The 27,952-nt window shown below is 45.0% G+C and overlaps 1 protein-coding gene across 2 annotated transcripts; it reads left to right on the top strand.

The window, feature by feature from the left end:
* Positions 1–636: 636 nt before the first annotated feature.
* On the top strand, positions 637–26,087 carry LOC124149938 (aldehyde dehydrogenase, mitochondrial-like). 2 transcript variants are annotated; one of them, XM_048390879.1, is made up of 15 exons: positions 637–808; positions 7,593–7,697; positions 8,742–8,882; positions 10,564–10,690; positions 11,642–11,703; positions 12,319–12,447; positions 13,574–13,687; positions 19,408–19,510; positions 20,293–20,477; positions 21,463–21,548; positions 21,646–21,724; positions 22,206–22,363; positions 23,937–24,011; positions 24,970–25,009; positions 25,529–26,087. In XM_048390879.1, the coding sequence occupies exons 1-15, from the start codon at positions 761–763 to the stop codon at positions 25,559–25,561; spliced, it is 1,485 nt and encodes a 494-aa protein (XP_048246836.1). In that variant the 5' UTR covers positions 637–760; the 3' UTR covers positions 25,562–26,087. The 2 variants fall into 2 exon arrangements, with proteins under 2 accessions (XP_048246836.1, XP_048246835.1); XM_048390878.1 differs by lacking the exon at positions 21,646–21,724 and having other exon boundaries at positions 21,463–21,627.
* Positions 26,088–27,952: the final 1,865 nt, after the last annotated feature.

Genomic DNA, 27,952 nt, shown 5'->3' with positions numbered 1-27,952 from the left:
AGTCAGCCGTGACTTATTAACCATAGTCTTCTTACCTTATTTTGAAAAGTATATATTAACATTTTAACCTGATTTATTTAGAGCGTATTGACATGATCCGCCACGCGCTTTCGGCGTGATGGTCAAATAAAACTAAATAGGGCCATAAATAAAGGAATTACATATTATTCAGAAACCTGTGGATTGTTTTAAAATCACCTACGTCTGTACAGTTAAATTATTTTTTTAAGTAAATAGTGAGAAAAGTTCTCCATTCCCTCCCAATTGAAACAGATAACACCTGCAGCCTACAGTGGTCGTGAGGGGATATGGCTTTACAGCGAGAAAGCGGTGTCCCCTCTCGGCCACCATAGTATACAGGTACAGATAATTGTCAATTCATCGCCGATGAGTCTTCTCCTAAAATATTGCTGATTCGTCGTTGTGCAATAATGCTTTGGACATACTAAAAAAAGCGCCCTGAAAATCATCATAAGCTGAGCTTCGTCTCTTGATGTCCATAAGTAGACAAGGCGCATAGGTAGCCGGGAACTAATTTAATGTCATCCCACAAAGCTCTTCACAGCGATGTCGTAACCCGATCGATCTTCATCTGCCGAGAGCATTCCACGCGATGCATAATATGGGGCACGTGGTGATGTGGAGTGCGTATCTAAAGGTGAAGGTTGGATCCGAAATCACAAGTTGGTGAATCTGCTGGGTCTTTCTCAGGACGTGGAGTTGTGTTCCTCCGTGTGCTTGCAAGCAATAACAGGTGACAATGTCTGATCCGACGCCCAACCGCAACCCAGAAATCAAATACAAACAAGTAAGTAGTTGACACTGTCTAGAACCAGTGTGGAAGTCGGTCGCGTGTCGGCGGTTGTATTCAGGTCACACCCCCACATTGGGTCAATGATTGGCGACATTGTTTTGCTACTGTCAATGACAGTGTCATTTGTTGAACGGTCCAGATGAGTATTAGCCTCTCAGTCAACACGACACGAGTCAGTGAATCTTACTTTTGTTTAGTTTGGCCACAGGAATTCGTAACTGTGTGTGCTAGGGCTGGGCTGGGTAACTCGGGTATTTGGGTCGGGTGGGTACTGAGTAGGACCCGGGTACCCACAGGACTCCCCGGACCCGTGGTGAGACACGTGATAAATTGTTTAATGACAAAAAATATCTAGAACTCTATGGTTACACTACAAGTCACTAATGATCGCATTTCTTTCTGACTGTGCACCCTTCTGATTTTTCATGTGGTTGAATAAAGATATAACTTAATTCAACTTCAGTGTATGAATGACCAGATTGTTTAATATGTGTATCTAAATACGTTTTGCTCCCAATCGGACATTTTGAGACATCTCCTGAGACCTACAGTGGGTACCCAGGTAGGGTCAGGTAATAGGGGGATGGGTACCCGGGTAGTAAATTTGGACTCGTCCTAGACCAAGTGTGTGCAATTACAAATCATTATTACCCATGTATATGATTTGGCCGTATATATATATATATATATATATAATTATATATATATATATATACCGGTACCCTATCAGTTTTATTTGTGTGGTGTACAGCTACTAGTTCATGTGGTTTTTTCCCAACGTCAGCTAATTGTGAGGCGTACAATTTCCAGATCTGTGAATCATGACAATTATGATGCAGTTTTTCCATGCATGTAATACGTAATAGTGATGGTTCTTTCAAAGACTTGATTCTTACGTTACACGCACATATAAACTATAAGTGCTTTTGCCCCACCTTTCAACTCCATTGGTTTCTATGTTGGATCAGGTTCCACACAATTCATTTTCATATTTTAACAGTGAGCAATATGTTGAATTGAATTTGCATTGAGAGTCATAAGGCATCCTTGAAAATATTTCCAGTTATATGCAGTATATGCAGTAATTGTACACCTGTCGTGTGCATACTAAAAAAACACAATATATTATCTGCACTTGTTTTATATTCTCCTGGTTTTGGCATTCAATTATCTTCCTGCCATTATGAGTCTGAAACTAGTTACTGCAATGACATGTGTACAATATGATACATCAAAATTACTTATGTGGCCAGCCTAGATCTGTCACACACACACTGTCCCACATTGTCACATCTTACACAGTCCATTCAATTCTATTTCATCTGTATCATTTTGGACAAATCTAAACATTTAGATAAACATATTTCATGATTAAATACCCTAAAATTTGTGAAAAACTGTTTTCATTTCCGTATTTATCCTGTCCTCGAAGCCCTGCAGAGACCTGGCGATACAGTCACTTTGATGTAATCCAAGAGACCTGGCGATACAGTCACTTTGATGTAATCCAAGAGACCTGGCGATACAGTCACTTGGATGTAATCAAAGAGACCTGGTGTTACAGTCACTTTGATGTAATCCAAGAGACCTGGCGATACAGTCACTTGGATGTAATCGAAGAGACCTGGCGTTACAGTTACTTGGATGTAATCAAAGAGACCTGGTGTTACAGTCACTTGGATGTAATCGAAGAGACCTGGTGACACAGTGACTTGGATGTAATCAAAGAGACCTGGCGATATAGTCACTTTGATGTAATCGTAGAGACCTGGCGATACAGTCACTTGGATGTAATCCAAGAGACCTGGCGATACAGTCACTTTGATGTAATCGAAGAGACCTGGTGTTACAGTCACTTTGATGTAATCCAAGAGACCTGGCGATACAGTCACTTGGATGTAATCGAAGAGACCTGGCGTTACAGTCACTTGGATGTAATCAAAGAGACCTGGTGTTACAGTCACTTGGATGTAATCGAAGAGACCTGGTGACACAGTGACTTGGATGTAATCAAAGAGACCTGGCGTTACAGTGACATGGATGTAATCAAAGAGACCTTGAGTTACAGTGACTTGGATGTAATCAAAGAGACCTGGCGTTACAGTCACTTTGATGTAATCCAAGAGACCTGGCGATACAGTCATTTGGATGTAATCAAAGAGACCTGGTGTTACAGTGACTTGGATGTAATCGAAGAGACCTGGTGTTACAGTCACTTGGATGTAATCCAAGAGACCTGGCGATACAGTCACTTTGATGTAATCCAAGAGACCTGGCGATACAGTCACTTGGATGTAATCAAAGAGACCTGGTGTTACAGTCACTTTGATGTAATCCAAGAGACCTGGCGATACAGTCACTTGGATGTAATCGAAGAGACCTGGCGTTACAGTCACTTGGATGTAATCAAAGAGACCTGGTGTTACAGTCACTTGGATGTAATCGAAGAGACCTGGTGACACAGTGACTTGGATGTAATCAAAGAGACCTGGCGTTACAGTGACATGGATGTAATCAAAGAGACCTTGAGTTACAGTCACTTGGATGTAATCAAAGAGACCTGGCGTTACAGTCATTTGGATGTAATCGATGAGAACTGGCGATACAGTGACATGGATGTAATCCAAGAGACCTGGTGTTACAGTCACTTGGATGTAATCGAAGAGACCTGGCGACACAGTGACTAGGATGTAATCAAAGAGACCTGGCGATATAGTCACTTTGATGTAATCGAAGAGACCTGGCGATACAGTGACTTGGATGTAATCGAAGAGACCTGGCGATACAGTGACTTGGATGTAATCGAAGAGACCTGGTGTTACAGTCACTTGGATGTAATAGATGAGACCTGGCGATACAGTCACTTGGATGTAATCGATGAGACCTGGCGATACAGTCACTTGGATGTAATTGAAGAGACCTGGCGATACAGTGACTTGGATGTAATCAAAGAGACCTGGTGTAACAGTCACTTGGATGTAATTGTAGAGACCTGGCGATACAGTCACTTGGATGTAATCGATGAGACCTGGCGATGCAGTGACTTGGATGTAATCGATGAGACCTGGAGATGCAGTGACTTGGATGTAATCGAAGATACATGATAAGCCTACACCAGGGGTGTGGTCACAGGAGCAGAAACATCTCTTGTGGAATAAGGCGAGCAAAGCCTAGTGAACTCGGGGGTTATCGGCTGTTGTTTACAATCAATGCTTCAAAACGGTCAACATACTGACCCTTTCATACAAGAAAGTTCAAATCCTATATCATGAGAGCTACCACGTTTTATGTCATGTAAATTGTAAACCAACCATAGCGCTCTCAGAATCTGACTGACCCACTTCACATCACGTACCAGGAGGGTCCTGATGGGGGTTGTCACAGTGCAGTTGTCACTCAGATTTGGAACCTTTTGTCAGTTGTCATTAATTTTTCACCTTAGTAAAAAACGTCGAGAAGTTTTTCACATCATATTTAGTCAGTTAATTTTGAAATGTAAATCACTCCAGAAGAAAGTGTTGAAAATTACATTATCTAAGATGCGGGAACATGTTGCTTTTACTGCAGTAGAATATACATCAGCATAAAGGAACGCAGAAGAACTTCTGTGAATCATTCAGCTGAATAGAAATCAAATACTAGAACACCGCTGTTTCGAACTTTGATGTGTCGAACCTATGGTAGTCTTGAAGTAAAAGCTTGGTCTTTCAATGTGACACACACACACACACACACACACACACACACACACACACACACACACACACACACGCACACACACTGCAGCACATTAGGGGATGTAACTCTGACACTCCTTTTTATAACTTTGCCAGTAGACGCCTTGAGTGAATTTATTATGCGCATTCATGTTCTGTGAGTGATAATTAAGAAGCATGTGTGCATGAATTACAATGTGGCATTTCCTGTAGGTTAATTGGCCATGTTACGAGCTCTGTACATGCTTACCCCTATCCCCTCCTCATATGTTTAATAGTTATATATGTTTAGTCTGACCTGATGTTATGGGCCTTCATCAGCTCTAGTTAGTAAGCAATAAGGTTCTAATCCAGTGATTAATATAATGAGCATTGATCCACGCAATTGGGATCGATGACGCGCTTCAACCAAGTCAGGGAGCCTGACCACCTGATCCCGTTAGTCGCCTTTTACGACAAGCATAGTCGCCTATTACTTCAAGAATAGGTTACTGAAGATCTATTCTACTCCGATTCTTCACGGGTCTTGTCAGTTTAGGGCAAGGTATTTATATTAACAGGTTTTGATGTTGGATATGATCATTTAAGTGTGTCTTTTGTCAGCATGCATTATAAAATATGAAGTAATTACAAAACCAAAAATTAATTAATCCATTGTGTAGGGAGTTTGTTATTTATACAAATACCTGTTTGGCACGTCCTCCCCCTAACATATTGGGTCACTGATTGAAGGTGAGCCCCTGTACCTGCTGGTGGAATACTGTGGATAAAGAAATACTTTGAAATATGGGTTATCTAGTTTATAATAAAAATTGCATGGAAATGTGGGTTATCTATTAATCTCAGAGTTTCACAACCTTTTCAAAATTGAGATCAAATGTGTCACAAAGTCAATGTCACGTAAATAGTTTGATAAGAATCATGATCTAGCAACAAAAATAAATCTTACTGTTATTCTCACGAGGTTTTCCCAGATGCAATACATGTGTGTACAATTTGTAAAGGGATGAGGGGCGGTCGGGTAGCCTAGTGATTAAAGTGTTCTCTCGTCACGCCGAAGACCCGGGTTCGATTCCCGACATGGGTACAATGTGTGAAGCCCATTTCTGGTGTTTCCCACTGTGATAATGGTGGAATATTGCTAAAAGTGGCGTAAAACCATACTCACTCTCTCACTGTAAAGGGATGCACACAGGATGGACCTTGTGAGTCCCGGAGAACGTCTGTTTGAAACATCCCTTGGGCACGCCAGAAACCAAGGATTGGGGGTTCGAATCCCCACCCCTCTTATGTTTCTAGGTTTGTCAGCACCATACCCAACGTAATAAGACATGACATAGTGACGTGTTCCAGTTTCATTATACAATGACTATTGTTCCAGGTTCACCCTTGTGTTTAATCAGCAACAATTAAGTTATGTATGTCCCATGGAAGGCGGTGTGTTTGCCCTTGTGTTTAATCAGCAACAATCAAGTCATGTATGTCCCACGGAAGGGGGCGTGTTTGCCCTTGTGTTTAATCAGCAACAATTAAGTTATGTATGTCCAACGGAAGGCGGCCTGTTTGCCCTTGTGTTTAATCAGCAACAATTAAGTCATGTATGTCCCACGGAAGGGGGCGTGTTTGCCCTTGTGTTTAATCAGCAACAATTAAGTCATGTATGTCCCACGGAAGGCGGCGTGTTTGCCCTTGTGTTTAATCAGCAACAATTAAGTCATGTATGTCCAACGGAAGGCGGCGTGTTTGCCCTTGTGTTTAATCAGCAACAATTAAGTCATGTATGTCCCACGGAAGGCAGCGAGTTTGCCCTTGTGTTTAATCAGCAACAATTATGTCATGTATGTCCCACGGAAGGCGGCGTGTTTGCCCTTGTGTTTAATCAGCAACAATTAAGTCATGTATGTCCCACGGAAAAGGGCGTGTTTGCCCTTGTGTTTAATCAGCAACAATTAAGTCATGTATGTCCCACGGAAGGCGGCGTGTTTGCCCTTGTGTTTAATCAGCAACAATTAAGTCATGTATGTCCCACGGAAGGGGGCGTGTTTGCCCTTGTGTTTAATCAGCAACAATTAAGTCATGTATGTCCCACGGAAGGGGGCGTGTTTGCCCTTGTGTTTAATCAGCAACAATTAAGTCATGTATGTCCCACGGAAGGCGGCGTGTTTGCCCTTGTGTTTAATCAGCAACAATTAAGTTATGTATGTCCCACGGAAGGCGGCGTGTTTGCCCTTGTGTTTAATCAGCAACAATTAAGTCATGTATGTCCCACGGAAGGCGGCGTGTTTGCCCTTGTGTTTAATCAGCAACAATTAAGTCATGTATGTCCCACGGAAGGCGGCGTGTTTGCCCTTGTGTTTAATCAGCAACAATTAAGTCATGTATGTCCCACAGAAGGGGGCGTGTTAGCCCTTGTGTTTAATCAGCAACAACCCCTATGTCCATGCCCTGGACCCCTATGTCCATGTCTTGGACCCCCATGTCCATGCCTTGGACCTCCATGTCCATGTCTTGGACCCCCATGTCCATGTCTTGGACCCCTATGTCCTTGCCTTGGACCCCCATGTCCATGACTTGGACCCCCCCAACTTATTCCATAGTCTCCACATGAATCCCCCTTGTAATATCAGTAAGCTGTTAAAACACAGACTGATTTCTCTTTTCTAAATTCTAAATTTCTCTTTGATGTCATTATTTTGATGTATGTACAGAAGTGTTAAATCTGTCTTTGATACAGCATGATGCATAAATTGCTTCCAGATATGGATGCATACAAGGCATTTTTGAAATCAGTTTAGCAGCGTTTTGTGTTGTCAGTTATGTTACGATATGCACTTGCTGGAATGATTGATATGACTGGTATAATGTTGGTCACAAGATGTTTGTCATGTTAGATTTATCAATGCAGTATTGGTGAATGAACTATGAAAATATTGCATCACAACGTGGCCCTTGTTGAGAATCAGGGACTTCAGGAGGAGATCTGGATGGTCAGCTTGATTGACGTTATAACAATATTTTACGAGCTATGTTCAGTTGATTATGACTGATGTTTCTTCCTCCAGCTGTTCATCAACAATAAGTGGGTGGATGCTAAGAGTGGCCGCACCTTCACGACCTTGAACCCATGCACAGGGGAGGTAATCTGTGAGATTCAGGAGGCAGACAAGGTGAGCATTGAAAGCGACTTTGGTTGTGGACATTATGAAATAATATGAGTTCCTTTTCTTTATTGTTCAGAACGATTTTGTTACAAAACAAGAACTTTTACAGTATTTTCATATAGTTTATTTGTTTAACGTCACACTCAGCGATATTCCAGCTATATGATGGCAGTCTATACATAATCAAATCTGGACCAGACAATCCAGTGGCTAAAATAATGAGCATTGATCTACGCAATTGGGATATGCTGACATACATCAACCAACTACCAAGACAGTGAGTCCGACCACTGGATTGTCTTGTCCAGATTTGAATTTTCACGACCATATCGCTGGAATATTTCTATACAGACCTGCAGTGATTGGGTTGAAAGAGTTAACCAAAGTGGATGAGTGGCCAAGGCTGATTGCATGTCATCGCAACAAGACATCATGAGAAATTGCTCATAATATCAACCACTAGCTCAACTGGCCCCGATTCACATACTTATAGGTTGTAGTGACCATGGTGATATAGCTGCAATACCGCTGTGTCCTAAATTACAAACATAACAAACAATTGACATTTGACATGTTGTATGTTAACTGAGTGTACTTGTAAATTAAGTTTAGATCTACCCGTTTTGACCATGCAATCCTGAAGCTGGTCGCACGTATTACCATGGATACAGTCACATGAAGTCTGTCCAGACAATTCACTCATAACTCATGACATCCAGTGATAGAAACTGTTTTAGTCCTCCAGACCTTAAAATGAAAACACATAGCAAACCCCTTAAAACTGCAAATTTCTACTCGTCCTTGTGATACCTCAACCATTGGGTATTTTTGCAAGGACTACAGGACTAGTGCCAATTTCTAATTCTGACATCACTGTACAATGAAATTGCCAAACTGAGTGAGTGGTCTGGCTTGATGACGAGGCTGATTGCGTGTCATCACAACAAGATGGCATGAGACTTTGCTCATAACATCAACCACTAGGTCATGTGACCCAGATGCACTTACCTCCAGGCCGTCATGACCATTGTGACATGTTGCATCCTACAGATCGATGTAGACCTGGCAGTTGCAGCCGCCCGATCGGCCTTCAGGACGGGGTCAACATGGAGGACGATGGACGCATCCAAGAGAGCAGCTCTCATCAACAAGTTTGCCGATCTACTGGAGCGAGACAAGGAATACATTGCGGTAAGCAATAAAAACAAACTGGCCTTCCACCATCTTATTTCACGGATCTACTACGTTCCTCCATCGCCTGTGGCCACATTGTTCTGATATGAAGTGTGGTAGTGATGTGTGGCTACTTTTAGTTTGCTGATGAAATGAATGAATAACTCACAGAAGTCAAATGAGTCCTACTCCATTTTGTCATACAGACCCTGAAACAAATATATCCAATACAGCCCTTGCAAGTCTATAAAAGTGGGCAAGTCTAGATTACTGCAGTATCTGAAAATGAGGAGAGTCTCTGGAGTCCTTTTTATTCTTCGGGTCATAGGTTTTTGGACATCCTACATTTTCGAGCAGCCATGTTTATTGCGATTCCTCGTGCTATAACAAGGGGTGTGGGGTCACTCAGACATTGTAAATACTCAGATGATGATCTGTTTTTAAGATAAAGTTGTCTGTTAAAAGAGAGTGACTTGTTTTACAGATGTTCTTGTGATTAACAAAATAGCGACTACACCACAAAATGGCTGTGTGTATTCACGGATGATGGAGGAACGTAGTGTAGAGAAACCTTTTGATATGTTCATAATCACATGGAAAGAGATTTTGATTCCTTATAGGGCTTGGACAATACACAGTGTACTGATACAATATGAATACATCTTGATTCTGAAAGAACGTCCCAGGTGATAAGGGTGGTCGATGTGCAGTTCCCACCAATCACAGTGTCTGTCTGTCTTAGCATGATGTTTCCAGCCAATGCAACCAAACGCATAAATTGATGCTGTATCAGGATGTCAAACTGTTACATGTCATTTGATTGGCTGATCCCTGTTGAAGCATATTGGAGGACCTCCGAGACCTAACTTTGCATACATTATAAGTTGTAGCATCCCATGTTAGGTTTTATACTACAAGCCGGAGGGACACAAAACCCCTTGTACCCCTCATGATCCTGTTACAACATTTATCATACCTACATGTTTTAATATGAATATGTAAAAGAATTAAAACAAATTCAATATTGACAGAAAACAGCTGTTCATTTGAGCTGAGGTTATCTTATGCTATGTCACATGACTTCATTGACTCAGAAAAAGCATGCAGCTTTTTGCTTCAAAGCAAGGTATAAGGGATTTATTTGACCTCAGAAATCCTTGTGGAGCCTGACTTGCTCATGTCGGGGTATACGGGATTTACTCTCCCACTGTGAAATATATTTCCCTCCAAGCCAGGATACATCATATTTTGTCAAGACCATGTGAACCAATCAGGTCTCATCATTCTGACATGGATAACAGGTTTTATGCGTGACATGTGTTAAGAGTACCTCAGCAGTGTCACTATATTGGTAATGTTATGAGAACCTTTTTTACAATATTTTGATGCGTCAGTGTGTCATGATTCTGTTGGCTGTGTTGACATGATTCTGTTGGTTATATTGACATGATTCTGTTGTTGTGTTGACATGATTCTGTTGGTTGTGTTGACATGATTCTGTTGGTTGTATTGACATAATTCTGTTGGTTGTGTTGACATAATTCTGTTGGTTGTGTTGACATGATTCTGTTGGTTGTGTTGACATAATTCTGTTGGTTGTGTTGACATGATTCTGTTGGTTGTGTTGACATGATTCTGTTGGTTATATTGACATGATTCTGTTGTTGTACTGACATAATTCTGTTGGTTATGCTAATAGAGCCTGGAGACTCTGGACAATGGGAAGCCATTCCTGGATTCTGTGGACGACATTGGAGCAACCATTGACTGTTTCCGCTACTTCGCTGGCTGGTGTGACAAGATCACTGGTCAGACTATCCCTGTCGGTGAGTCGTCCAGTATGAGAGGGAGAGGGTTGCAGTGATTAACCCAGTGTTCAGATACTCTTTACTTTGACAGGAGAATTGTACTGGTCATGCATTGATACAAAGTGATAGATGTATGTAAGGAAACATGTAAAATTGTTTGAAATTGATTGTAATTTTTGCTTTTTTCTACAGTTATGTGCAATTGGTTTCAAGCTACTGTTTCATGAATTTAACTCAAAATCTATGTAAACCATTCATTCAATTGATGTTTGAATGTTGACAAGATTTGATTCTATGTGTATATAAGTTCCGGCGGAACCATTGTCTTTGGAGGTGCAGATCACGCCAAGGTTTGGTTCCTCGCACACTGACATTTGTTCATACAGGAACTCTCACACACATATGTTCTACCTTGTGAAACTGTCAAGTGTCTAAAAGAGGGATTACTTTTATGGGGATGTATTAAAAAAAGTGCTCGGTTATTAGGGGGTGAGAGAGAAATAGAGAAAGGATACAGGAATTTTAAGCATGGAATCAAACTTTTCAGTACAGGGTCAAAATTTTGTCACCACAATTTTATGTATCTGATCCTGATACTTTTTACGGGTGAGAACTAAATTTGAGCAGATCAAAAGCATGAAACAGATGTGATAGGGATAGCCATGATCAATATGTTACAGGTTTGTAAGCACTGTCACGGGTACATATGTATGTCCGCTTTGTGATGAAGTCACAGTTTAAAAAAATGATTCAATGATACAAGCCATGTCTGCTGTCCGTATGCTCAGATTAATCAGCAGTTTTCCTGGTGCAACATGTGCAATGTTTCTGCCTAGTCCCTGAGTCCACTGTTTTCACAGTTTCATCTTGTGTCATGTTGTGTTTGGGTGTGTAACCCGATGTGTTGATGCTGCTTCATCTTGTGTCATGTTGTGTTTGGGTGTGTAACCCGATGTGTTGATGCTGCAGATGGAAGTTACTTCACATTCACTCGGCGTGAGCCTGTTGGTGTCTGTGGACAGATCATCCCGGTGAGTTATGCATACTTAGTTTACACAAAAATATTGTCTTTTTCTAAAAAATCATCTGTCTTTCATGCAGTGTTTGTTTGTTTGTTTGGTTGGTTAAATCCGTACTCAGCAATATTCCAGCTTTGTGATGGCGGTCTGTAAATAATCGAGTCTGGACCAGAAATTCCAGTGACTGACATCATGAGTGTCGATCTACGCAATATGGATACGCTGACATGCATCAATGAAGTCAGCGAGCCTGACCACCCTATCCCATTAGTCACTTCTTATGACAAGCATAGTTGCTGTTTGCGGGAAGGATGGGTTGCGGAAGACCTGATCTTCACAGGTTTTTCCATCCAGTGTGATACATCATTTGCTGCCTGATATGGAGATGTAACCTGATGCCATTAAGAATAATGTGAAAAGATATCAGCCAATAACAGTGATTGGACTTCTAGAATTTTTAGACTAGAATATGCATGATTATTAGAAAATACCACAGCACACAGTGATCTTTTGTGCTTTTTGTCTTTGAAAATATCAATGAATTGGTTTATGATTTACAATACATATAGTAAAATATAGATGTGTTTTAGTTATGTTATTGATGATATAATGACACGGTTATTTCAGTGGAACTACCCCCTGGCCATGGTGTCCTGGAAGTGGGCTCCTGCACTCGCCTGTGGCTGTACCGTCGTGATGAAGCCTGCCGAGCAGACCCCCATTACTGCCCTGTATGCAGGGGCACTTATCAAGGAGGTAGGTGAAACCAGGACAGATCCCTCACAGACCCACTCACAGGCCCCCTCACAGACCCCCTCACAGACCCCCTCACAGACCCTCTCACAGACTCCCTCACTGCCCTGTATGCAGGGGCACTTATCAAGGAGGCAGGTGAAACCAACAGGACGGACCCCCTCACAGACCCCTCACAGACCCCCTCACAGACCCCCTCACAGACCCTCTCACAGACTCCCTCACTGCCCTGTATGCAGGGGCACTTATCAAGGAGGCAGGTGAAACCAACAGGACGGACCCCCTCACAGACCCCCTCACAGACCCCCCTCACTGCCCTGTATGCAGGGGCACTTATCAAGGAGGCAGGTGAAACCAACAGGACAGATCCCCCTTACAGACCCCCCTCTCAGACATCCCTCACAGACCTCCTCACAGACCCCTCACAGACCCCCTCACAGACCCCCATCAGCCCCCCATCACTGCCCTGTATGCAGGGGCACTCATCAAGGAGGTAGGTGAAACCAGGACAGATCCCTCACAGACCCACTCACAGGCCCCCTCACAGACCCCCTCACAGACCCCGTCACAGACCCTCTCACAGACCCTCTCACAGACCCCCTCACAGACCCTCTCACAGACCCTCTCACAGACCCCCTCACAGACCCCTCACAGACCCTCTCACAGAAACCCCTCACAGACCCCCTCACAGACCCCCTCACAGACCTCTCACAGACCCTCTCACAGACCCTCTTACAGACCCCCTCACAGACCCTCTCACAGACCCTCCCACAGACCCTCTCACAGACCCTCTCACAGACAAACCCCACAGTAACAACATCCCCCTCCCCAAAGCCTCCCTACCTCTTCTTCACCTCTAGACAATAACACTACAGTTACATCAGCAGTACCTTAAAGGGCTTCAACAACTGAGTTGTCAGTTTCACAGCATGAAGTTTTGTCCTTATTTGAGCAATTTCTGTATTTTTTTAAAACTGTGGAATTTCTGATGATTTAGCCATATATTTTCAATGGATAAAATTTATGTAAACGTGCTAATGTTTAGCACATGATTTAGTGCTTTTGTCCCATATACATGTTTAAGAAATACAAACTTTGATGATAACTGACTGTGAGTCTTGTGTTGCAGGCTGGATTCCCCCCTGGGGTGGTCAACATTGTCCCTGGATTTGGTCCCACAGCCGGCGCCGCCATTGCTGAACACATGGACGTGGACAAGGTGGCCTTCACAGGCTCCACTGAAGTAAGCAGGGTGTTACACTGTGCGGGGCCTTCACAGGCTCCACTGAAGTAAGCAGGGTGTTACACTGTGCGGGGCTAACCCCGTGGACAAGGTGGCCTTCACAGGCTCCACTGAAGTAAGCAGGGTGTTACACTGTGCAGGGCTCACCCCGTGGTGGCCTCCACAGGCTCCACTGAAAGAAGCAGGGTGTTACACTGTGCGGGGCTCACCCCATGGTGGCCTTCACAGGCTCCACTGAAGTAAGCAGGGTGTTACACTGTGCACGGCTCACCCCGTGGTGGCCTTCACAGGCTCCACTGAAGTAAGCAGGGTGTTACACTGTGCAGGGCTCACCCCGTGGTGGCCTTCACAGGCTGCACTGAAGTAAGCAGGGTGTTACACTGTGCGGGGCTCACCCCGTGGTGGCCTTCACAGGCTCCACTGAAGTAAGCAGGGTGTAACACTGTGCGGGGCTCACCCCGTGGACAAGGTGGCCTTCACAGGCTGCACTGAAGTAAGCAGGGTGTTACACTGTGCGGGGCTCACCCCGTGGTGGCCTTCACAGGCTCCACTGAAGTAAGCAGGGTGTTACACTGTGCGGGGCCTTCACAGGCTCCACTGAAGTAAGCAGGGTGTTACACTGTGCGGGGCTCACCCCGTGGACAAGGTGGCCTTCACAGGCTCCACTGAAGTAAGCAGGGTGTTACACTGTGCAGGGCTCACCCCGTGGTGGCCTCCACAGGCTCCACTGAAAGAAGCAGGGTGTTACACTGTGCGGGGCTCACCCCATGGTGGCCTTCACAGGCTCCACTGAAGTAAGCAGGGTGTTACACTGTGCACGGCTCACCCCGTGGTGGCCTTCACAGGCTCCACTGAAGTAAGCAGGGTGTTACACTGTGCAGGGCTCACCCCGTGCTGGCCTTCACTGGCTCCACTGAAGTAAGCAGGGTGTTACACTGTGCAGGGCTCACCCCGTGGTGGCCTTCACAGGCTCCACTGAAGTAAGCAGGGTGTTACACTGTGCGGGGCTCACCCCGTGGTGGCCTTCACAGGCTCCACTGAAGTAAGCAGGGTGTAACACTGTGCGGGGCTCACCCCGTGGACAAGGTGGCCTTCACTAGCTCCACTGAAGTAAGCTGGGTGTTACACTGTGCGGGGCTCACCCCATGGTGGCCTTCACAGGCTCCACTGAAGTAAGCAGGGTGTTACACTGTGCAGGGCTCACCCCGTGGACAAGGTGGCCTTCACGGGCTCCACTGAAGTAAGCAGGGTGTTATACTGTGCAGGGCTCACCCCATGGTGGCCTTCACAGGCTCCACTGAAGTAAGCAGGGTGTTACACTGTGCAGGGCTCACCCCGTGGACAAGGTGGCCTTCACTGGCTCCACTGAAGTAAACAGGGTGTTATACTGTGCAGGGCTCACCCCATGGTGGCCTTCACAGGCTCCACTGAAGTAAGCTGGGTGTTACACTGTGCAGGGCTCGACCCATGGTGGCCTTCACAGGCTCCACTGAAGTAAGCAGGGTGTAATACTGTGCAGGGCTCACCCCATGGTGGCCTTCACAGGCTCCACTGAAGTAAGCTGGGTGTTACACTGTGCGGGGCTCACCCCATGGTGGCCTTCACAGGCTCCACTGAAGTAAGTAGGGTGTTATACTGTGCAGGGCTCACCCCATGGTGGCCTTCACAGGCTCCACTGAAGTAAGCAGGGTGTTACACTGTGCAGGGCTCACCCCGTGGACAAGGTGGCCTTCACTGGCTCCACTGAAGTAAGCAGGGTGTTACACTGTGCAGGGCTCACCCCGTGGTGGCCTTCACAGGCTCCACTGAAGTAAGCTGGGTGTTACACTGTGCAGGGCTCACCCCATGGTGGCCTTCACAGGCTCCACTGAAGTAAGCAGGGTGTTACACTGTGCGGGGCTCACCCCATGGTGGCCTTCACAGGCTCCACTGAAGTAAGCAGGGTGTTACACTGTGCGGGGATCACCCCGTGGTGGCCTTCACAGGCTCCACTAAAGTAAGCAGGGTGTTACACTGTGCAGGGCTCGACCCATGGTGGCCTTCACAGGCTCCACTGAAGTAAGCAGGGTGTTACACTGTGCAGGGCTCACCCCGTGGTGGCCTTCACAGGCTGCACTGAAGTAAGCAGGGTGTTACACTGTGCGGGGCTCACCCCGTGGTGGCCTTCACAGGCTCCACTGAAGTAAGCAGGGTGTAACACTGTGCGGGGCTCACCCCGTGGACAAGGTGGCCTTCACAGGCTGCACTGAAGTAAGCAGGGTGTTACACTGTGCGGGGCTCACCCCGTGGTGGCCTTCACAGGCTCCACTGAAGTAAGCAGGGTGTTACACTGTGCGGGGCCTTCACAGGCTCCACTGAAGTAAGCAGGGTGTTACACTGTGCGGGGCTCACCCCGTGGACAAGGTGGCCTTCACAGGCTCCACTGAAGTAAGCAGGGTGTTACACTGTGCAGGGCTCACCCCGTGGTGGCCTCCACAGGCTCCACTGAAAGAAGCAGGGTGTTACACTGTGCGGGGCTCACCCCATGGTGGCCTTCACAGGCTCCACTGAAGTAAGCAGGGTGTTACACTGTGCACGGCTCACCCCGTGGTGGCCTTCACAGGCTCCACTGAAGTAAGCAGGGTGTTACACTGTGCAGGGCTCACCCCGTGCTGGCCTTCACTGGCTCCACTGAAGTAAGCAGGGTGTTACACTGTGCAGGGCTCACCCCGTGGTGGCCTTCACAGGCTCCACTGAAGTAAGCAGGGTGTTACACTGTGCGGGGCTCACCCCGTGGTGGCCTTCACAGGCTCCACTGAAGTAAGCAGGGTGTAACACTGTGCGGGGCTCACCCCGTGGACAAGGTGGCCTTCACTAGCTCCACTGAAGTAAGCTGGGTGTTACACTGTGCGGGGCTCACCCCATGGTGGCCTTCACAGGCTCCACTGAAGTAAGCAGGGTGTTACACTGTGCAGGGCTCACCCCGTGGACAAGGTGGCCTTCACGGGCTCCACTGAAGTAAGCAGGGTGTTATACTGTGCAGGGCTCACCCCATGGTGGCCTTCACAGGCTCCACTGAAGTAAGCAGGGTGTTACACTGTGCAGGGCTCACCCCGTGGACAAGGTGGCCTTCACTGGCTCCACTGAAGTAAACAGGGTGTTATACTGTGCAGGGCTCACCCCATGGTGGCCTTCACAGGCTCCACTGAAGTAAGCTGGGTGTTACACTGTGCAGGGCTCGACCCATGGTGGCCTTCACAGGCTCCACTGAAGTAAGCAGGGTGTAATACTGTGCAGGGCTCACCCCATGGTGGCCTTCACAGGCTCCACTGAAGTAAGCTGGGTGTTACACTGTGCGGGGCTCACCCCATGGTGGCCTTCACAGGCTCCACTGAAGTAAGTAGGGTGTTATACTGTGCAGGGCTCACCCCATGGTGGCCTTCACAGGCTCCACTGAAGTAAGCAGGGTGTTACACTGTGCAGGGCTCACCCCGTGGACAAGGTGGCCTTCACTGGCTCCACTGAAGTAAGCAGGGTGTTACACTGTGCAGGGCTCACCCCGTGGTGGCCTTCACAGGCTCCACTGAAGTAAGCTGGGTGTTACACTGTGCAGGGCTCACCCCATGGTGGCCTTCACAGGCTCCACTGAAGTAAGCAGGGTGTTACACTGTGCGGGGCTCACCCCATGGTGGCCTTCACAGGCTCCACTGAAGTAAGCAGGGTGTTACACTGTGCGGGGATCACCCCGTGGTGGCCTTCACAGGCTCCACTAAAGTAAGCAGGGTGTTACACTGTGCAGGGCTCGACCCATGGTGGCCTTCACAGGCTCCACTGAAGTAAGCAGGGTGTTACACTGTGCGGGGCTCACCCCATGGTGGCCTTCACAGGCTCCACTGAAGTAAGCAGGGTGTTACACTGTGAAGGGCTCACCCCGTGGTGGCCTTCACAGGCTCCACTAAAGTAAGCAGGGTGTTACACTGTGCAGGGCTCGACCCATGGTGGCCTTCACAGGCTCCACTGAAGTAAGCAGGGTGTTACACTGTGCGGGGCTCACCCCATGGTGGCCTTCACAGGCTCCACTGAAGTAAGCAGGGTGTTACACTGTGAAGGGCTCACCCCGTGAACAAGTTGGCCTTCACTGGCTCCACTGAAGTAAGCAGGGTGTTACACTGTGCAGGGCTCACCCCGTGGTGGCCTTCACAGGCTCCACTGAAGTAAGCAGGGTGTTACACTGTGCGGGGCTCACCCCGTGGTGGCCTTCACAGGCTCCACTGAAGTAAGCAGGGTGTTACACTGTGCGGGGCTCACCCCGTGGTGGCCTTCACAGGCTCCACTGAAGTAAGCAGGGTGTTACACTGTGCGGGGCTCACCCCGTGGTGTCCTTCACAGGCTCCACTGAAGTAAGCAGGGTGTTACACTGTGCGGGGCTCACCCCGTGGTGTCCTTCACAGGCTCCACTGAAGTAAGCAGGGTGTTACACTGTGCGGGGCTCACCCCGTGGTGGCCTTCACAGGCTCCACTGAAGTAAGCAGGGTGTTACACTGTGCGGGGCTCACCCCGTGGTGGCCTTCACAGGCTCCACTGAAGTAAGCAGGGTGTTACACTGTGCGGGGCTCACCCCGTGGTGGCCTTCACAGGCTGCACTGAAGTAAGCAGGGTGTGACAGTGTGCGGGGCTCACCCCATGGTGGCCTTCACAGGCTCCACTGAAGTAAGCAGGGTGTCACACTGTGCGGGGCTCACCCCGTGGTGGCCTTCACAGGCTCCACTGAAGTAAGCAGGGTGTTACACTGTGCGGGGCTCACCCCATGGTGGCCTTCACAGGATCCACTGAAGTAAGCAGGGTGTTACACTGTGCAGGGCTCACCCCGTGGAGAAGTGGGTTTGAATCAGCTCCCCAGGATCCTATGTGTGTGGACGGGGAGACTGTGGGGGATTGGGTGTCATGGTAACTTGACGACCTGAGATTGGATTCTTCTTTGGTTGACTACAGTCCTCAAAGTTTAATTTTTTACCAAGTAGCCATATGGCTGCAAGTATTTTTTCCAGGTAGCCAGTGGTAAAATTATGAAGTGTTGGTAGCAAAAAGCATTTGAAATTGTCTTTTATCAAATAATTATTATATGTACAAGTCATAGCACTAGTCTTGGAATTGTATATTAGTATAAACTGTACTTGAGTTATTTGTGACTCGAACAATGATGCTAGATTGTATAGGTATATCCTTGCTTATCCAACTATCAACTAAAATAAAATACTAATTACATTCATATTTATGTATTTCGGTTCATTATTTGCGGAGGAATTATTTGCCATTACAATTAGTAGCAGACATGTTTATTTTTGTGTCTACATATGAGTAGCAATAGACTTTAGTTGCCACAAGATATTTTTCAAGGTAGCCATTTGGCTACCTCTGAATTTTAGACAGCGGACAAATTGAAATTTAGGTTTTGAGGCATGTTGCCTATGATACTGCTATGTATTCTGACAACAACATGTACGTGTCTTCCCTGCACAAGCTACTAAAGGGAGGCAACTCTTCTCTGCACAAGGATAGCTACGAAAGGGAGACAACTCTTTCTTAAAGAAAATAGCCGCTACAAATAACAGTGCGCCATATTTACATGCTTCAATATTATAATCATAAAATAACAATTATTTCCCAGTCATAATCCATGATTATTGACATATTTGTTGACCAAACATTACCCTGTGTGTGACTGCCTGCTCCCCACCTAGGTCGGCCACCTCATCATGCAGGCTGCGGGGAGGAGCAACCTGAAGAGGGTCAGTCTGGAGCTTGGGGGGAAGAGTCCCCTCATCATCCTGGCTGATGCTGACGGTGAGTCTCTCAGTGTGACGACCCTTGGAGCATCCTGATTTCCTGGCATGATAATAATATATATATTGAGCTACATCACACAAATCGCTAAACTATTTAAACCGGTCACTAGATCAGTTTGTGATGAGTTTTCGTTCTCTGCTCACTGAGGAGTATTCAACCCAAGCTGCCTGTGATACGTTAGAAGGTTAACAGTCACATCACCACTCATCCTGGGTGAGTAGAGGCACATTTCGAGTGAAGTCACTTGCTCCGGGAGACTCCACGTGTACTATTATGTGCTTCAGTGTGGGGCAGGACTAGAATCCCTCATTTGGCCCCGAACAAGGTCACCCATCCACCTACTCACCGGGACCTACTTTGCTTAACATCACAACCACAGTTTTCAGTAAAAATGTGTTTGATTTTTATGTAAATAAATTGGAAGTGAATCTGTGACATTTGATTGGTTAACCAAGCAACGATAGTTTGCATTTATATGTTTCAATAAACCTCCAAGAAACTGACCACACCCACTAACGGCTTGCTTGTTCCCTGATTGGTAGTTTGGGTTGCATTATTACGCTGTATGATGTCACTCATTCCCTGTTGTTGTCCTCAGTTGTTTGATGTAAATGACGAAACAAGCATTCTGTGAAGTTCTTTTTGTTGGCATTTTTATGTTATAGGAATTGACTTAAGTATTTTTGCATTTTTGCTACAGATATTAATGCACACCAGTTTCTACTCCAGAAGTTGAAAGAAATATTGAATTTCAATTCTTATTGTGTGTATTTTTACAGTTGAGGATGCGGCCATGTGGGCCCACGCAGCCATCATGACCAACCACGGCCAGAACTGCTGTGCAGGGTCAAGGACGTTTGTGCAGGAAGGGATCTACGACAAGTTTGTGGAGGTTGCGAAGACCATGGCGGAGAACCGAGTTGTCGGAGATCCGTACGATGTCATGACGCAGCAGGGGCCTCAGGTAATAACTCTTTGTGGTCAAAGTCTGGTGTATATGACATCATTCAATTTCAGTGATATTGTTGTCTGCTTACTACAGATGTCCGGGCTAGACATGGCCACTAGCCTGTTAGTCAGAGACTATAGTGTATTCTACCAAAAGCTAGTATATTTCACAAACACCACTTAAAAAAGTAAAAAGTAGCCCCTGACAAGTAGTCTACTCCTGAATGTGTATCAACATAATAAAGGAGTTGGTCAAACATTAGGAATATGCCATGGGTGTTACTGAAAGTAAAACGAATATTTATGGCAGACACATGTAACCCTAAAGATGCCACAAAGTTTAAGTGATAGAGGATGAGTAGCAGTACTATTTGATATGAAGGTACAGTTGGGAGTGAACAAACGACAACCAACTGTTCCTGTTAATCATAATAAAATACTATCACATGTCCTCTATGTGACTGAGAACATTCGAAATTCCTGTCTAGCAACAATTTTGATCCAGATTCCACTAAAACTCATGACCTTTGCAAGTACTGAGGTGCATGCGACTCAAGTGGCACCGTTGTATGAAGTGTATGGATTGGAGAACATTATCGGGGTACATGTGGCCCAAATAATAAACGTCCTCTGGATCAGAGCCATAGGCTGTGTTCTGATGTGATGAAGATGTGGGTTTGGTGTTGGGAGTGACAGGAGTGTTTGGGAGGGGCTGAACCAGAACACGACTGTAGGGTGCTGGCGCTATTGGCCTATTTATCTATGAAATTCATGGTTCAGAGTTGTGTCTCTTAGTGATGCCAGAATTTGCTGATCATTGGTGAGACTCCAAGATCCTGACTGATCATGGTCCTTGGTTTGTCAGCATCATCCATGGAAACTCCTCTAGTATTTTGTCTGACTCAGAACATAGGCTGCAAGTCCTCCACCCTGTTGTTGGAGCTGACTTATACGCAAGTTGTATTGAGTCTGTGGTCAATCCTGACTTCTGTTTGCTGTAGGTTGATGATGCCCAGTTCAAGAAGATCCTGGACATGATAAAGAGTGGCAAGGATGAGGGAGCCAAGTTGCAGTACGGGGGAGAGAGGTGGGGCGACAAGGGCTACTTCATCAAGCCCACAGTGTTCTCCGATGTGACGGACAACATGAGGATTGCCACGGAGGAGGTAGGTTGTAGGAGAGAGGTGGGGCGACAAGGGCTACTTCATCAAGCCCACAGTGTTCTCGGATGTGACGAACAACATGAGGATTGCCAGGGAGGAGGTAGGTTGTAAGAGAGAGGTGGCGTACATGCCTGTATCAGGATTCATAGGGAGGTGTGCCCTGCTGAGTGCTGTTTGTGGATTATGACACAGGATTATTCACAGGCTTGAATATTGCTAAGATGTAAAACAACATTCACTCACTCACTCACCCACCTCACACAGTTGGGGGCATGGATGACCAAGTATCCGAAAGTGCTGCAAGTCTCTGAGCGTAGTTGTGTCCCTTTGACATGCCAGGACCTTGTGATCATGGGTTTGAATGCCACATTTTCCAAAAATATCGTCATTGGTTTGTCAGTACCAAACCTATACTTGTAGGTTATAGTAAAAACATCTTAACACATCACTTTTTCCCACATTAAGCTGACACAAAGAGGTACGACTGAAACACAGCTAGATTTGGTGTTACGCTGAGGCCACTTCCTCACACTCTAATTGTAATCTAATTGTAATCTAATTGTAATCTAATTCTGTTGCAGATATTCGGGCCTGTGCAGTCTATCATCAAGTTCCGTGACGTGGAGGAGGTTCTGGAGAGAGCCAACGCCACCAAGTACGGTCTGGCGGCAGGCGTCATCACAAACGACATCAACAAGGCGCTCGTGTTGTCACAGAAGCTCCAGGCTGGCAGTGTATGGTGAGTAGGTGTTGTCATGGAAACCATTCAAATCTTAACCCTCAGCTATTTGAGATGCTTGTTTGGACACTTGTGATGACTTTTAGATATCAGTCAAAAGTCATATTTGTTATGAATTAATGTCACATGTCATTGTCTGGAAGTTGTTGACAAAGATCAGTATGTTCTAAAGAAGCGTGCATGTGAAACTGCTGTCTATGGCACTGGATGAGGTGAGGTGAAACAGGGTTTGATGTCACATTCAGGATGGCTGTGGTTATATGGCAACGTGCATGAATGTATGTGTGTTGCTACTTGTTCTGGGGGAGCACGGGTGGCCCAGTCGTCTAAGGTGCCGCAAATCGCTGTGCAGGGGTGCACGCCAGAAACCTATCTTTGGTTCGAATCCCGGTTCACCCCGATTATGTTTCTAGGTTTGTCAGCACCATACCCGTGCTCGTGGCTTTCTCCGAAGTGGTAAACGCCTGAGAACTGCATCACTTCGGGCTTCCCTCCCACATTAAGCTGACATAAACTGGAATACACTTAAAAGCGGCGTAATCCCAACTCACTCACTCACTGCTTGTTCTAGTCCATACTAATGCTGGTTTCATAGTAATATCCCACTGAAATGTGGCAGTTCTAACATCAGCTACACGGCACAAGCACTCTATACTGACTCCGAGACAACCAGTTCATGTTATATGTCCTTAATGCTGAGCTCTACGTAGGGTACATGTACCATCTTTTAACATCTTCTTGGTGTGACATGTCTTTGATATGCTCACCATACAGACGTTTTATTCACAAGACAACTGATGTCGCCTTGATGCTGGATGAAGTAAAGGATCTACCAGACATTTCTCTATATAACAGCAATTGAACAAAATACTGCATTCCAATCTCTCTATCCATTAACATTTTAGATAGATCAAAATTATGTTTGTAATATTTTTATATCCCCGACAAAATGTCGGGGGTATAAAGTTATACCAAGATTCCGTCCATCCGTCCGAAAACTTTGTCCTTGCGATTTCCCTTAAACTATTCTGGGGATTCATCTCAAACTTAGTACATATAATTTTGTCATATGGAGGGGTGCCGTCAAAAGAAAAAAATTCTTGTTATTAATTTTCCATTTTTTTATGAATTTTTCAAACCCTAACGTCCGTCTGCAAAATTTGTCCGTACAATTTATCTTAAACTATTCAGTGGATTCATCTAAAACTTACTACATATAATCTGTGTCATATGAAGGGGTGCAGTCAAAAGAAAAAATTGTTTTTATTAATTTTCCATTTTTTTAATGAACTTTTCAAACCCTAAGTTGCCCTAACCCTATCCTAGCTATTTAATTTGTAACTACTGACACACTAGGCGGGTTGGGGGCATTAGCGAGCCACGCTCACTTATGCACTTGTTAATTATTATATTCATATTGAATTTGTTAGGTTTTGTGATGTCTTGGAGGTCAACTGGTGAATATCTGAGGATCAAGTTTTGCAATGTTAAAATAAATGAAAAAATAGTATCATTTTCTTGTGTTTGTAAAGAAATCAAGCTTTCACCATTTCTATTTTCATCTGTTTTGAAGGGTGAACTGCTATGACATCGTCACCTGTCAGACACCATTTGGAGGCTTCAAGATGTCTGGGCAAGGGAGAGAACTGTAAGTTGACAACACAGTGGACTGTTATCAGTAATATCTTGGTTACAGATTTGTATTATTTCTCTTGATGGAGGGAGGTGGAGGGATGTGTTTCATCTAAGGGTTTAAGAGTGGGAAGAAAGGCACGTACAATGGTTGCCAAGTGAACCAACAAATGTGACTCTGATTATTGTGTCATTGTTTGAGATGGTGTGGTTCATTATTCATGCAGTCAACCCTCCTTCGCCAAACAAAGGCGTAATTATTTACAGGCTGCCATGATATAGCTTGAATATTATTTCAACATTCAATCTATCTATTGACAAGTCAAACATACGATCACACAACGTAAATCTATGTGTTTAAGTCCGGGTCCCAGACATGTAAACCAGGAATGTCTGCAGGTATGTTGTTCATTGCTCAAATCACATTGTTGTGTCTAGATAATCTTTTACGTTTTTATCAATCACGAATATGGAGTGATACTGCCAAGAAGTTGTGATAGACTAAAAGTTTCATGGTCAAATACACAGTGACTTTATCTAGAGTGGAGTCTCCAAGTTTATACCTCCCACTGTGTGCAGTTTACCTCTTCCTCCTCCGGGATTGGATGGAATCATTTTAGACTTGATGCTGAAACTGCAAGCAGTATGATAGGTGGAAAGTGGTTGGTCAATAGGAGGGACTTAATGGCAACTGGTTGCGCTAAAGTCAGGCCACAACATTGCAGCCTAGTTCCTTCGGCAAGGCTGGAAACTAGACTTTTATAGTCAGCTAACTCACTTGCCTCGGGAGGGTGAGAAATTGTTGTGACAGACTAAACGTTGTAAGACACAGTAACTTTACATGGCATGGAGTCTGTATGTTTTACTTCCCATTGTATGTAGGCAGTATACAGTCTCCCTCCTCCAACATTGCATGAGGTTACATTAGACTTGAAGCTGAAACTGTATTGATGTTTGTGGTTTTCAATTTTCAGGGGTGAGGAGGCCCTAAAGCAATACACAGAGACCAAAACAGTAAGTCAGTGTGATGATTGCAAACATATATCACTGCTTTTCTGGCTCAGAGGCGATCAAGTACAGGTCACTGTGATGGAATATCGCTGACTCAGCGTAAAGCATGATGCACTCACTCCAAGTCCCGTGGGGATTCTGGGCAACCTATGCTTGGCATACGAAGCGATGTCATGGATCAGCTTTTTGATTGAGTGTCATCGCTCCGAGACGAAATAGATCCTTGCTCACAATATCAACCACTGGCTTGTCTATTCAGACTTGATTATACACAGGCCAAGTCATTCAGTTCGAATATTGCAGCATGTTGCATTGAACAACAAACACTCAACATGCTCAAAGTAGCATCTTCATATCTATTTTTATCTTGCTACCTGGACAAATGTTTTAAGCAATTAATTTTAATAATAACCAATTTATTGGAATATCAAATTCAGCCACCAAACATGATTTTGATTAAAAGATTATGAGCCAAGGAGTATAAAAAGCAAAGGTCTAACTTCAGTTGGTTTGTTTCCTCAGGTGACCATCAAAATCCCACAGAAGAACTCTTAGCAGCCATCTTGGAAGGAAGAGCTTTGATTCTATGGAAGAGAAGTTGTGCCATAATTGTATGGTTAGCTTCAATCACATATATACAAACAGATGTGTGTGAATTGTTGCTTTCCACTTTACACATTTTCCAGATTATCTGTATCCATGGTAACCAGTTTTCTAAATCTATATATTTACACAGATATCTGTCTTTTAGTGCTCTGTGCACTGAACAAAGTATTTCATAGATCACACAGAGTGCACGCAACCCAGAAGTCCTGCAGGGTACAATATGAATGGGTTACAGTTCACCTCCCTGTTGTTGCTCCTATACTGTAACATGGACGAGACTGTCATTCAATAAAGCCTTGTTTTTCTGGCATATATTTGTACGCACAAAGACGAGGTGCCGAGAACTTTGACCCATGGAGTGTCAGTGACTGTTCTGGCAGGGGTTACTACAGTGAAGGGGTGAGTGCATGGTCAACAGTTGACCTATACTAGATGAAGGGCATTTATTTCAGGAATAAAATTGTGTTTATAGTCATAGAACTTATGTTAAAACATTACCAGAGGCATACATTCAGTGTTGATACATATTTACTCAAGTGTACCCATTTTCCTTCAAATCTTCAAATGAATTCGACCCGTGAAGATCCGGGGTAGAATAGGTCTTCAGCAAACCATGCTTGCCGAAAAAGGTGACTATGGGATCGGGTGGTCAGGCTCGCTGACATGGTTGATTGCGTGGATCGATGCTCATGTCAATCACTGGACTGTCTGGTCCAGACTAGATTATTTACAGACCGCCGTCATATAGCTGGAATATTGCTGAGTACGGCGTTAAACAAAAAACAATACAATACAATCAAAGAATTCTTTTGTGTTTTTCAAAAAGGGTGGTGTTCAGAATGCTCAACCAAATCGTTTGTCCCAAAATGTCCCCATCATGCATTGAGGCCACTTTCCACAAAATGGATCTCTGCGAATAGTCAACACATCTATTTACCATATTTTCCCATACCTTCCAATCAACAGGTACTTTGTAAGGTCTCCAGTGCAGCCGTTCATGCTAATTGTGTGCAGGAGACTTGTCATTAACCAGCACAAATTTGTCATCATTAATCAGAACACAACTTCCTGACATTATTGTCATTAAACAGCTGAACTTGTCTCTATTAAACAGAACTTGTTATCATTATTCTCAATCAGGAAGTAAAATTGTTTTTTTATGACTGTCTGTTGTGAATAAAGGACATATTTCTCCTGCAATGGTTTGCTGTTGTTTTCACAACAACCAGTAGCAAATATGTATGTAGATGACGGGTGGGAGGTTTTCCCTACACTTTTTCTGTAATATGACAGCAAGCAGAACAAGAGCTTTTCAAAATCACAAATTATCAAAAGGCACAAGTTCAACACTAGATTGATCTATGTAGCAAGTTTCTGCCTGGGCCCACTTGCACAAAACGATCTTAGCGCTAAGACTATCTGAAGCCTTTGTTAATGTATAGGAGTTAGGAGCACTAAGATCGCTTTGTGCAAGTGGGCCGTGGTGTCTCCACGGGCACACAATCATTGGGTATTGGGAATCTGTTCTGCCCTGGTATCTCCCGTCCCTTTTCGCCATATTATTACATCATGATCAGATGTTTCTTGTTATATATTCCTAATTTATACAATATTGAATTCATCAACCAATCTCAGTCTGTATCGTTTTTGTGTGATGTAATCAATCCTTTCTTACTTAAGTACAAAAGACCCTCTTGGCTGTGCAATGAGCGTCTGGTAGGAGATATTTTTAACGTTCCCTTCTCTGCGGTAGTCTTAGGTAAATGTGTTGCACGTTTCCTGTCGGAGGTAAACATGTTTCACCTTCTCTTTCCGAGGTATATATGTTTCACGTTCTGTCTGAGATGTTGCCCACTGTTTGTATGAGGTAAATTCTTGTTGCCCGTTCACTGTCTTATGTAAACGTGTTGACGTTACCTGTTTGAGGTAAACATGTTGCACGTTACCTGTCTGAGGTAAATAACACACAAATGGAAATTATGAATAAAATGTATTCAGAAACATTTTCAAGTACTTGTCTCAGCACCTGATAGATCATTAGTGTAGTCACACATTGATCGATAAAGACGCCTCTTATGTCCCTCCCTAAGGTGGTCGGGTAGCCTGGTGCTTAAAGCGTTCGCTCGTAACGCCGAAGACCCGGGTTCGAATCCCGACATGGGTACAATGTGTGAAGCCCATTTCTTGTGTCCCCCGCCGTGATATTGCTGGAATATTGCTAAAAGCGGCGTAAAACTCACTCACTCACTCTTATGTCCCTCAAGTCCTGCAAAGGGTACTTGTTGGTGTTCATATCAACAAGGACGGTCTCTTTATAGTCAACAGAAGCATCCACGAGGA

The sequence above is a fragment of the Haliotis rufescens genome, unplaced genomic scaffold, assembly GCF_023055435.1.
Source record: "Haliotis rufescens isolate VD_foot unplaced genomic scaffold, xgHalRufe1.0.p SCAF_9, whole genome shotgun sequence".
NCBI classification, from domain to species: Eukaryota; Metazoa; Mollusca; class Gastropoda; order Lepetellida; family Haliotidae; genus Haliotis; species Haliotis rufescens.
The sequence above is the reverse complement of the archived record's forward strand: the minus strand, read 5'-3'. Positions and strand labels throughout refer to the sequence as shown.